The sequence below is a fragment of the Leptidea sinapis genome, chromosome 25, assembly GCF_905404315.1.
Source record: "Leptidea sinapis chromosome 25, ilLepSina1.1, whole genome shotgun sequence".
NCBI classification, from domain to species: domain Eukaryota; kingdom Metazoa; phylum Arthropoda; class Insecta; order Lepidoptera; family Pieridae; genus Leptidea; species Leptidea sinapis.
This window is the reverse complement of record NC_066289.1, coordinates 1,492,740-1,506,902: the sequence shown is the minus strand read 5'-3', so window position 1 is coordinate 1,506,902 and position 14,163 is coordinate 1,492,740. Positions and strand designations below refer to the sequence as shown.

General features: G+C 32.8%; 1 protein-coding gene across 2 annotated transcripts in view; it reads left to right on the top strand.

The window, feature by feature from the left end:
* Window positions 1-14,163, top strand: part of LOC126972215 (organic cation transporter protein-like) — a 75,792-nt gene that overhangs the window by 27,247 nt on the left and 34,382 nt on the right. The window contains exon 1 of one of the 2 annotated variants that reach the window (XM_050818850.1): window positions 8,293-8,497. The exons of the other annotated variant lie outside the window; for it this stretch is intronic. Coding sequence (XP_050674807.1) covers window positions 8,425-8,497 — 73 coding nt within the window. The 5' untranslated portion in view covers window positions 8,293-8,424. Of the gene's footprint in view, window positions 1-8,292; window positions 8,498-14,163 lie in introns of those variants that run through there. 2 annotated transcript variants of the gene reach the window in all.

The following is a 14,163-nucleotide window of genomic DNA, read 5'->3' as shown; positions in this document are numbered from 1 at the left end:
TAGTTAGTGAAATTACTGGGCAAATGAGACTTGACATGTTATATATCTCAAGCTGACGATCGCAGTTGTAGTGCTGCTCAGAATTTTTGGGTTTTTCAATAATCCTGAGCGGCTGCATTGCGGGCAGGGCGTATCAATTACCATCAGCTGAACGTCCTTATTTTTAATAATAAAAAACTTTTGTAATAATGCTTGTATAAGGCTAAGTTCAAGATATATAATTTAACTTTAATCTTTAAGACAATAGGTCAGGTTTATTACTTTAGTGTGCTTGACAGCTACGTTAAGACGTATATACATAAGTCACTTTGTTTTTGTGTGTGTGCGTTGCTGAATATAGAGGCTAACAGTTTCCCGCAATTTTTTTCGACGTGTCCACATATGCCACAGTCATCTGTATAAATTATATGAGCTTGAAGGCTTGTCTTTATTAGAATTTCAAAAATGTGTTGTTAATGTATGTTTTTAAAATTTCAGATGTTCAAAATAATAACTTTTGCATTTACAATATGTTTACTGTGCATAGATGTTTCCGCTTCAGATACAAAATACAAGAGAGATCTCTCAGTACTTGCCGATCTGTTTGAAAGCAACAGTTCATTCACGACCGATAGTCTGGACCTAATAGTATCATTTATACAAGATCGAATTCAATCTTTCATTCAGGATATGTTTAAGAAAATTTGCAACTACGTACTGTCAGTCATACGTCAGTGTAAACGTAAATTGTTCAAAAAACTCGGAAACTACACGATTGCTGATATATTTCATTTGTTGTACGATGGCGTGTTGGAGTTCGTAGATGATGACGTAGCGCCAGAGAAGAAGAAGAGTCATGTAATAGTCCCTCTCGATGCTGTATTTCCACGAGGCACAGACTTTAGCCATACTCATCCATCAGTTATCTCCAAACTAATTACATCTGGTGATAAAAATTGACGACCGAGCCTTGCTCGGATTTTCAAGAACGTACAAAACTTGAACAAAAAAAGAAAACTAATAGGACATCTGGATTCGAACCGGGGTCTTCTGCTTTCCGGATCACCCAATGTCCCATCTGAGCTATTATAGTCTTGTATATAGTGGCAAAATACCTTTCTATTCTAATGTTATTGTAGCTGTTTCTCATTAAAATAAAATAAATTAAAAAATCTAATAAAACTAATTTTTTTTAACTAGATCGATTTATCGCCACCGAAATCCCCCGTATACTAAATTTTATGAAAATCGTTGGAGCCGTTTCCGAGATTCAGATTATATATATACAAGAATTGCTCATTTAAAGATATAAGATTAATAAACACTTAAGTTTTATGTACAGTTAATTGATGACCCAACAATACATCTTTATAATAATATTCATATCTTAACAACTTAAATACTATCCTGACCATTTGGAAGAACATTGTTCCTCCATTTTGCGGCTTTCGAAGACCTTAGGAAAGCTCCTGTGTTATATGTATTATACATAATATTTTATTTATAAGTATGATGGCGGCTAGATTATGGGTACCACAACGGCGCCTATTTCTGCCGTGAAGCAATAATGTGTAAACATTATTGAGTTTCGGTCTGAAGGGCTCCGTAGCTAGTAAAATTACTGGGCAAATGAGACTTAACATCTTATGAGAACAAACATAAACTTGTTATGCCTACTACTGGGTTGGGTTGAGTTAGTAAGTCTTTTGTTGGGCGATGTATATGCTTCTACAATATGATCCCAGAAAATGTACAAAACAAATACGAATGTTACAAAATTTAAAAGAATTGTAAAAAAACGTTTGTGTGGGAAAGGTTACTACGGCATAAACGATTTTTTTAATGACAGACTGGGAATAAAGCGAACACCCTCGGGCTCTTTCATTATTAATGTACGATATCACATTATAATCCATATTTTTATATAAAAAAAAACCCGCTGAGTTTCTTGCGCCCATTCTTCTCAGATCTGAGGCAGTCTCTTTTGAATGGGTGGTAGTTTTTGACGTTCAATAAGTGATCTTGTATCCTATTTTGAATAAAAGTATTTGAATTTGAATATGTGTCAAGGTGACGATCGCAATAGCGCCGCTCAGAATTTTTGGGGTTTTTCAAGAATCCTGAGCGGCACTGCATTGTAATGGGCAGGGCGTATCAATTACCAACAGCTGAACGTCCAGTTCGTCTCGTCCCTTGTTTTCATAAACAAAATCTCATTAAGAAGTATATGAACAACAAAGGTTTATTATAACTTCTTGTTATTAAATCGTAATATTTTAACCTTAGCATTACGTTTTTGTTGAGAAATCATATATTCAGTTTAATTATTTGGAACTATTTAAATGTAATTATAGCTATAAGTACAATAGCTAACAATTAAACACTTAAATACTCAACAATGGCTAGTTAAGTGTTATATATTTTAACTACTCCGTGTCGAAAGCAAACTAATTTTGTATATTCTTAGATTGAAATCTTTATATATATAATTCTTGTGTGCGTGTGTATGTCACTGAACTCCTCCTAGACGGCTGGACCGATTCTAATGAAACTTTCTGTGTGTATTCAGGTGGATTCGAGAATGGTTTAGATTCACAATTGAACTACCTCCTAAACGGCTGGACCGATTTTGATGATATTTTTGTGTGTTCCAGTGAATTTGAGATTGGTGTGTGTCTTCAGGTGGATTCGAGAATGGTTTAGATTCACAATTAAACTACCTCCTAAACGGCTGGACCGATTTTGATGATTTTTTTGTTTTTTTCAGTGAATTTGAGATTGATTTAGATTCTCGTTTCCGTCCATATAATATAACTCTCCTGCTCATGTGTATGTTAGTGAACTCCTCCTAACGGCTGGACAGATTTTGCAAATTTAAGACGTGTGTACAGGACAACGTCTGTTGGGTCCACTAGTTTGAATATAAAATATTAACCCTCTTATTCATAATGGTCCGCTAACTTAAAACAGCTGCTAAGGAGTGTTTTTCTCATTCTGACTTAGGTCAATAGAAGAAGACAGAGTGAGAATTAGCAATGCTTTAAGTTAGCAGACTATTATGAATAAGGGGGTAAGTCTCAAAAAATAAAAAATAAGAATCCACTCAGAAATAATTTAACGTCTCCAAGAAAATACTGCTTGTTGTATTAGGTAGTTCTCTAATGTTATTATATGGGTATAAAAATATGACATTTATTTAAGTACTTTTATTTATATAAGCTCTTTAATATACACCCACATAATATTTAAATTTTTATATCTTCAAATTATATTATACCTCAAGTTAGAACCTATTGTCAATATAGAAAATATTTTTAACTTTCAACTTCTCAGAGAGCGCTTATGTCAGTAAAGCTTTTTACAGACTACGCTATATATATATATATTATACGTTCTTATAAACACACTTAAAAAGCAAGTTTTATATTTCTATATCGTACTATCAATAGATATACCGACACTTCTTTGTCGAAGAATACTTCATATTGCCGTGTGCTGTTAGAACTACAATGACAGTAAAAGCCAGAATTCACCGAAAACCTATGAGACAAAATAGTTTATTGTGAGAACTGAAGATTGCCGATAGGACATGATATCTAAATCAATCCATTCAGTTAAAGACCTAAAAGGCTTTTGCCCAAATAATAAGTGGGAGGCTCCTTTGCACAGGAAGCCGGCTAGATTATGGGTACCACAACGGCGCGTATTTCTGCCGTGAAGCAGTAATGTGTAAACATTACTGTGTTTCGGTCTGAAGGGCGCCGTAGCTAGTGAAATTATTGAGCAAATGAGACTGAACATCTTATATCTCAAGGTGACGAGCGCAGTTGTAGTGCCGCTCAGAATTTTTGGGTTTTTCAAGTATCCTGAACGGCACTGCATTGTTATGGGTAGGGCGTGTCAATTACCATCAGCTGAACGTCCTGCTCGTCTCGTCCCTTATTTTCATAAAAAAAAATGAGAAACAGAAATATCCTTTTCACTGATCAGCAAGCAAAATGCATATAATCGTAGCATTATGATCAAACTTATTGGGTGGGTGTTCAATAGAAATGAAATGAAATGAAATGAAATTTATTTGCAGGAAACATTGTACTTAAGGTGTTAACAATATAATGGATAATCCAATATGTTTCGTCAATTGACATGCAAAATATGTTACAAAATTGTCTAAACACTAATCGTACTGTTATATTGAAACATGTCGGATTTCACAATGATATCAATAATATTTATAAAATGAAATTTTAATACTTATATAATATTATAATATGAGACGTAAATAACTTAATAATTCATTTAGTACCTATGTATAATATTAACAAATTCAATGTCATAAAAGTATATTAATTTACATATATTATTATCAAATAGACTAATTCATTATGTATTGAAAAATTCATTTAAACTATAGAAGCACTTATTTGTTAACCACTGATGCAGTCTTCTTTTAAAAACTTTGAACGGTAAATCTTTCAATTCATTGGGCAATTTATTATATATTTTCACAGACATGCTGAAACAATTTCTACTAAAAGATGCAGTTGTACAGAAGGGCATTATGAGTTTATTTGGATACCTTGTATTTAAAACCTTCTGTCTTTTTTTTGTATAGAAATCACACATATGTTTTTGAACAAATAGGCTTATTTATAAATGTATAGGCATGGCAGCGATAGAATTTTCAATTTTTTAAATAGCGGTCGACAAGAATCTAGGGGGCCGGCTCCACAAACCGCCCTGATACACTTCTTCTGTCCAATAAATAAATGCCCTATGCTCACCGAGTTGCCCCATATGACCAATCCATATCTTAAAGCTGAAACCACGAATGCATGATATGCCATTAGCGCTGTTTTTTCACCTATTGTTTTTGATACGCGTTTGAGGACAAATACATGTTGGTTAATTTTTTTGCTAATTTTGTCAACATGTGACTTGAAGGACAAGTTGCTGTCTAAAGAAATACCAAGAAAATTGACAAGTTGTGCTTCTTTAATATTCTCATTATGATAATTAACATTAATATCTTTTCCTTTCCCATTCTTATTATAATACTGCATATACATTGTTTTTTTTATATTTACAGTCAGGTTATTTTCAGTAAGCCATTCAATTGTGTCCTTTATTGTTTTATTAATTTCTATATCATATGTCAATTCATTGTTACATTTAATTACAATAGAGATGTCATCAGCAAAAAGAGTACAGTTATTAGTAGTAATGCTAGGTAAGTCGTTTATGTAGATTATGAATAGAAGTGGACCCAATATACTTCCTTGTGGTACACCTTTTGTTTTAAGTCTAAGTTCTGATCGATAAGGTATTACTTCTTGTTTATTATTTAATTTAGCAATTTCAACGTATTGAGTACGGTTTGAAAGATAACTTTTAAGCCAGTCATTTGCTAGACCTCGAATACCATGTTGAGCGCATTTATCTAATAGTTTTTCATGACAAACATTGTCAAAAGCTTTGCTCATATCAAAAAATACTGATGTTACTGGAATTTTTGTATCCATGCATTCCGATATTTCTTTTATTAGCGAAAAACACGCTAAAGTTGTTGATTTTCCTTTTTGGAAACCATTTTGTTCCTCCAAAATGATATTATGTTTAGTTAAAAAAGATGTTAATCGCTTGTGCAGTATCTTTTCAAAAATTTTTGAGATAACAGGAATGAGTGTGATTGGTCGATAGTTGTTAATATCCTTTTTATCACCCGCTTTGAGTAAAGGTGTTACTTTTGCCTTTTTTAAATTTGATGGGAAAGTACCTTCTTCAAAAGATAGATTTATTAAGTAGGCTAGGACTGGAGCTAGTTCCTTTGCACATTCCTTTATTACCTTTGTTGCTATTTCATCGCAGCCCGTGGAATTTGAATTATTAAGTGACTTAATAACGGTTATTATCTCCATTTCATCAGTTGGCATTAAGAAAATATTTGAATTGTTATGTTTTAATTTATATGTAGGTTTTTTATTTTTTACATTTTGACTTTGACTTTGTGTGACTGTATTTATAAAATAATTATTAAAAATAGTAGCAATCTGAGTTGGATTATTTATAATTTTATTTTCATATTTAATTTCATCGATACTTCCATCATTTCGAGTAAAGTATATATTTGTTGTTAGTACTTCTCTGAGCTAGGTCTATACACTTGTTGAGAATCTTTCAATAATTATTAAATTTGTTTTCGTTGGCAGGTATTTTATTCTTATAATATTGATACCTTAATTTTCTTTTTGTTGCACATGATTTTTTTATACCTCTGGACAACCATTTTATTTTTGAATTTGAAACATTGATTTTAAGGACTTTGGATAAAGAATAATGTAACTAAATTAACTTTAATACTAGTGGTACATAATAATTTAATAACCTATATAAGGTAGGCACTGCCTAATTGCCTATATGGAATGCACGCCCCTGTTTGGTCGCAAGGCACAAAATAACCCTGAGGCACTTAGAGTGGACAAAAACAATTGAGCATTGACTAAATTTCTCATGGAAACAGTGAGTAAATATGGAGAGTCGTGGTCAGAAAGATTAAAGACCTGCATCAAAGACAAAGTTAGTAATTTCTCATATAACTCTTTTATATTTATTGCGGAGACTTCAATAAATATATAATATAAGTTTAAATTGGATTACCTACATTAATATAATTACTCCGTCACAACTTTTTTACTTTGTAACAAAACTTATGTCCAGACTAGGTATAACATTCTGCGGTTTTGAAGGTAAATTTCTTGTTAAACATCTTTTAACATTAAATAATTGAGAATATAAGTATTTTTTAAACAATGATGCAATCTCCCGCGTTATCAACAACAATATCCGGTAAATGTTTAGAGCCGGATCGATAAAAATTAATTGTTTCGTTTTGTAAAATACCTAGAGACAGCTTAACAAATATTCATTTGCATTCATAATACTCAATAAATAAACTCGCCCTTTATCCTAATTTCATGACTATCTTATCCTATTTCTGAGTTCAGTGCGCCAACAGGCACTTTCCATTCAACTTAATCCAAGGCAATACAACTGCGATCCGAACCAACTGTGCTTGAGTTAGCTCATCATGGAAAAAAATCTGAGTGGCACAACATCAGTGCTCGTCACCTTGAGACGTATTTTGTTAGGTCTCATTTGCCCAGTAATTTCAATAGCTACGACGCCCTTCAGACCGAAACACAGTAATGCTTATACATCACTGCTTCACAGCAGAAATAGGCACCGTTGTGGTACCCAAAATCTAGCCGGCATCCTACGCAAAGGTTTTTACCGTCTATGGAGTACCATTCTGTCACCAAATTGCTTTAATATTCCTGGTGCTTCTTCATCCCTTACCCTTTTCTGTTCCTAATGCCTGTGATGCTCCATTGCTCTTTGACAGTATTCTTCCGTTTTCAAAGATGCATTGTAGGATGTGACCAGGCTTTACAACCGTAAGACATGTATGAAAAGAATTAACGACACGAACAAGACCTAGTGTTAAGTGATACGCCCAGTCCATTGTAATGCAGCGCCGCTCAGGACTCTTGAAAAACTCATAATTATTAGCGGCATCGCAATTGCACTCGACACATTGAGACAAAAATTGTTAAATCTCAGTAGCTCACAAAAAATACAGGGCTTTAATTACTGCTGGCGGCAGAAAAGGCTTCGCCATGTACCCATCTAGCCACCTTACTGTGCAAAGAAGCACTAGGCCTTCCGTTTTTAATCAATGCCCAAATATTTTTCCCAGTAGGAGGCTCCTTTGCACAGGATGCCGGCTGGATTATAGGTGCCACAAAGGCGCCTATTTCTGCCGTGAAGCAGTAATGTGTAAACATTACTGCGTTTCGGTCTGAAGGGCGCCGTAGCGAGTGAAATTACTGGGCAAATGAGATTTAACATCTTTTGTCTCAAGGTGACGAGCGCAACTGTAGTGCCGCTCAGTATTTTAGGGTTTTTCAAAAATCCTGAGCAGCACTGCTTTGTAATGGACAGGGCGTATCAATTACCATCAGCTGAACGTCGTGCTCGTCTTGTCCCTTATTTTCATTAAAAAAAACTTTTCTTTTGATCATTATAATGTTAGTCGGCATTAGTCCAATTTGGTTTATTCCATAAAAAAACCTTCGAAAGCTGAGAGGGACAGGAAAATGACTCCTTAAAACATCCGCCATAGAGATAGAGTTACTACTTCTTGAACACGACTTGACGCGGTTAATGAGATAATTTCCTATTAGCATTTACGGAGAATGGCAATGAGAAAAGACGCGGTGTTGCCGCGCGCCCTCTTTCAGTTATCAACGAGTGTTGGAGCGGCTGATATCGCTCGACTGATTGTCTCGTCTCACTTCTCGACAAATATTTCGCGGCTTAAATAATATAAATAACAATAAAATGGACATTGGTTTAAATTTAAAAAAAAATTAAGTGTCTTTTGAAATGGTGGAAGTTAATAAAATGAACAGTTTTTCGGAAATAATGAGGAAATATTTTAAAATAAGTCTTTTTAAAAGTGAGTATTTTTACTGAAATTTGCATATTAATTATTATTATTATTAACACTGTCTTTACCTTAGTTTATCAACATGCGATAAATATATAAGAAGCTATTTTTTTTTTATTTTTACCCGCAAAAATTAACGGATTTAATTTTATAAATAAAACAATGAGGATAATGAATTTGCTTACTCTGTAAATTTTTATTCAGTGTCCAGTGGCAAAAACCTTCGGATATAATATTTTAATGTAATAGTTACATACAAAACCTTGGAAGTAAACAAAAACAAAAATTTGACATTTATTGGTATAATGTGCATTAATATGTAAGTATTTTATGAATTCTAACTTTTAGTCCTAACCTTTAGAAAATTAAGAAAAAAGTAAGTATATTCTTCGCATTGATAAAATCATAGACCAATCTTGTAATACAGTTTTAGCAATGTACAACAGGACATCTTAACAAAACTGGAACAGACGCTAATAATACGAATTAATATAATTGAACTAGCACTACAATAAAAATTAAAAAGACACTCCAGGAGTGCTGACAGAAGTGAAAACTTGAATAGTTACTTGTGTATTTTTTTAACAGTCAGAAAATATTTTACTATGCAGGAAATACTTTTAAATGAAGTGTTTCTTATTTCATACATACACATTAACTTACTTATATACAGAGGTGTCGGTAACGGTTACAGTGTTGCCAGTTCAATAGGTTTTTTCCCATCTCAATCATCATAAACTTCCCAACTAACTAAAGGAGTTTTCACTTCAAAAATTGTTTGAAAAAACTAATTAGGTGTTTTTAACAAAATCATAGTTTGCTAGAAAACCTAATTTGGCTTTGGCATAAATTTTTACCGTTTTGTACTTTTTATGATCGGCGGTCATTATATCGCGATTATAAATATCCGCGCGGCAATACATCCGCGACACCATATTCTACCTATTTCCTTAAAAATACAAATGATTATTAATTAGCCCTCATTCTCCCCATAAACATAAGCTCCCAAAACTAAAAAAAAAATCTAAGTACCAAAAAAACCAAATCTATACCAAAAAAAAGTTCTAATGGTTCTAGCCACAGAGCAGGTAAATAATGACAGAAACATCTCTTTTACCTAAACTGTGCTTCTAGTTTTTAAGGCCAGAACTGCACTTCAAATTATATTCTGAAAACAAACTTAGTACCTTTATGATGAAACGATTATACGATTTCAAAAGCACCGTCGCATTAGCTACAACCGTTGAATACACGTTGCATGCATGGCATGCCCACGGTGCATGCCGCCAGTTCGATCCTCACCCGCCACGGACAATTAATGTATTTTCGGTTTTTGAATACTACTAATATAATATGTGCGTTAATTCGACGCTTTATAAGATTGGCAATGCTCCTGCGATTCCCCTGAAATCACAAGAGTTGCGGTGTGAATGAATTATCATGTGACTCGTACGCCTGCTCGTTTGTCCTCTTTTTTCATAAAAAACCGATATTATTATTGTGTTATTACTATCGATATTTTGGATACGTCATGTTTTGTTACAATTCTTGATTAAACATTTATACTGTTTAATTAGGGTGACATGTACATCTATAATATTACCCCCAACCTTCGTGCTTATGTTTTATAACCACAATACCCAACCCCATTTAAAATTTATGTGATCCCTATTATATTCTGCGGATACTAATACTTGCTTAATTATTACCCATTTTAAGCATAATGTAATTTGAATTGAATGTGATAATTTTATACTTATCTTTTAGTAAATTGGTATTTAATTATGTTTGCTTTAGTTAAAAATAATTCTGAGAAATTCAATAAAAATAAAGAATTGCATTCTTGACTGTATACATAAAGAAATAAAGTTGAAAACGTCATGAATCAAATACGCCATAAGTATCATTCACTCGCAAAACACTTACGAATGTTAACACTGAACTTAGCAAGGCTAAAAAATAATTAACCATTTGAATGCAGCAGTTACACTTTGCAAGACACAAATGTTAGACAGAAATAATTAAAGTAGAAGTCACAAATCGATTGACTTAACGAACGAATTTAAACATTCTGAATAAACAAAAAAAAGTGTGTGTGTACATATTATGTATGCATTTCTCGTGCTATTCTACGTTTGTAGAAAGAACAATATTGTAAAAATCTTGCAACGATGGCTTTAACAATTAATTATTAAATAACGAATACGGCTTTACGGGCTTGAACCCTTTGCCTATCCTAATCATGGACGAAGAAACAAAAAAAAATATCGAATGTCGCAAACGTCAGAAAATTTTAGGAACCAACTTCACCCTGTTACTTTTGTGTTACAGTGGTGCGCGCGCATCTTATTATTTCACTCTCGTCATATTATTTGCATAACGCGCCTAAAGAAGTAACTTCAAAAATTATTAATTTCAAGGTCACTCCACTGAGTCCAGTGGTAATATTTCAGGTTTTTAGATAAGAAGACGTGCTCCAACTTATAATAAGTATACTGCACTATTATTATATTAGGTCACTGAAGAAGTGAAGCTCTAGATAGACTTCTAATTGAAGAACATAATAATAATCAATGAATTCTTAATTCTACAAATATTTAAAACAATAATTTCTATGGTATTAAATTATGACTAAACTATATTTCCACTGCTAAATGTGTGTGATTTGTGTCAGATTAGTGAACGCTATTCTGTAAACGCATCATTTTCATAATCTTCTTCGTTTATGAGTACAAGCTAATTCGTTATTTATTTATGTCTTAAAACACGGATGGTCCCAAATTGCAGCAATGATTGTAATGATCAGATATTAAAAACTCATGTGAAAATACAATGACGTTCTATACACACGAATGTCATTGAGTAGATACATCAAGAAATTTACTAAGGCTTAGTAATTTGTAGTAGTAGTACTAAGTAGTAGTACCACAACATTGCAACGTAATTGTGAAAAAATGCTTTTGTTGGTTCCCTTCCTGTTTAAATTACCTATTGTTCGAACTCTGGTTATGATATTGACCAGATATTTTTAGGATTTTCACTACACAACTTTCAGTTTGGAAACATGGTAGTAAAGTAAGTATGGTGTTAACATGGTAGACTAGTTATAGGTTCCTCGATAAAAATATGTATATACATAGCTCGGACGAGTAAAATAAGAAGGACTCCGCGCCATGATAATATTAGCAAGTGAAGCACCGTTATGCTAGTGTGGGTTACGGGGGATACTAGTTACACAATTTTTTCTCCCTTAAATAATCATATTATACGGCCACAAATACTCACAACGCACGACGGCATTTTTAAAATATTTTATTGAGACGCAAACTGATCTGTCACAGACGATGACAATTCTCATAATGACCGCCTATCGGCCTCTAGTAGTGTAAGTGTGTGCGTGGGGCTAATCGGCTTGTTTTGGTGCTACACTGTTATGTAAGGTGACATGGAGTCCTTATTTTTTTACTAGTCCGTGATACACAGAAATAAATGTACTCCTTATATTCCAAATACAAATATGAGTTTTTTCGAAAAATAATCGTAAAAATTTACATTTATAATTTTTAGTTTCGTTAGTAATACGTGACTCGTCAACGTTCTGTTGATATTCTTATCTCAATAACGAGGTTCTTGCCTTATTCTATTATATTTTACTTAGATTACAATACTGTTGAGTTACAATGTTAACTCAATACACTTATTTATTGCTTTTAATTATAGTTGACTATTGTTTAACGCAAATATTTATTATAAGTATTGTGACGTACGCTTGACAAAATTGAACCGTGTCCCACCTTAAGGTCATTTTCCTACAGTTATATATCCTGATTGAACAACGAATCGATATATCTATGCAGAGCCTTATCCAAGACTACAGTTTGATTTGTTCCTAAATGACATAAGTGAGCATTAAGAAGGATTCTTGGAAATATCAACCCCATGGGGATAAAATACGGAATAGAAGATTTTATGTTTAGATATAATACTAAATATGTATACTTCATATTATACCTACACGAATATCGACCTTTGTGTCGTTCTTGTGTTAAGCTTATATAGTCCAAGAATTTTGAAGGATTTTCCTGGGACGCAATGCCGCGTTTAGCTATACTTGCTTTTAAAACAATAAATAATAGTTAAAAAAAAACTAAAACAACATGCTTTATTTAAAATTCAACTAAAAAATAGAAAATAAATTTTAATTGAAAATAGTGTAACAAAATATATTTCATTATAAGAAAAAAGTGGGGTGTAGAAGAATTATTATTTTAATAATATCTTAAAAAGCACCCCACGCTTTTTTACAATAAAATATATTTTTTTATATATAACTCAGTTATATATGAAATAATTATAAAATAATAATATATATAATATAAGCGTGTTTTTTAGTTTTTTGAAACTTTTATTTATTTTTAATTTTTTTGTTAAATTTTCTATAAAAACGTACTTTCAAAACTATTAAGTACTTTAACGTCAATTCCTGCCTTATATAAATTGGCAAAAATCTTATTTTGCAAATTGAATAATGGAATAATCTTATCCAATTAGTGTATTGCCATCGGTCCTCGATAAATCTTCAAAGTTTGAATGAAATCTGGCCGTTTAAAGTGGGTCAAAATCGCGTCTAAGAGAGTTAGCTACAACCATGCATACAAACATACAAGTGAAACTAATATAAAGCGTGTAAAAAGTATGCTGTTCTGCAGAACCAGTTTTAAAAACATCCGCGCCAAGATCCGATGAGATTGTTCTAGAAATATTATCCTGTTAATAAGGCAGACACTAGTCCTGACTAATGTCTACCTGATATTGCATCTGTACACCGGTTGTAACAAGCATGCTTGTTTATATCACAGTATTTATTTTATGCCCGTCGGAGAACCTGAACTTACCGTCTCAAGATTAGCGAAATGTAGGACTAAGCGGAAGCTATTGTTCTGATGGCCGTTTCTGTAAACGGTCTTAGAGCCAAAAGTGTCCATCAGTATTTACAGGGGCTTTAGCAAAGTATCAAAGATGATTTTTCGACAGTCTTCGTCATAAAGCATAAAGAGACGAAAGTATAAAAAAACAGCATTATTTAATGAAATAAGATTCTAGCTCGGCGAGGACCTTAACTCTGTAAGAGTCGGTGCCTTTTAACCTATAATTACTAAGATTAAAGTGTGAAATCTACACAATATAAAACATTATAATATGTATATTTTAGACAATATCAACAAACGCCACAAGTCACCCCAAAATCCCTTCATATCGGTACAAATTGAACAAGGTAAGGCTACCTCCAACGCGTGCTTCTCTCAGATCACTTAAATGATGGGGACACATTCTTAAACTTTTCATAATTTCCTGATTCGATGCCGATGCCATCAAAAACATAACTTGTAAAAAACTAAACCTCGCAACTCAGATCTTCTACCGTAAAAAGTTGTGAGTTTCATGTAATACCTAGACGGTCAATTTTATATTGTCTACGGGTCTTATGTATATAGTTATGCCGTAATTAGCTAATCTAACATAATCTTATTTTATATTTTAAATAAATATATTAAATTTGCCTTAAATAAATACATTAATCCTCCCTTGATATACTAATTGTATTATAAATTTGAAGCTTCTATGCCTTTTAGAAGTGCCTTAAACTTTTGATGATCGGTCAGTCAGCCAGTCAG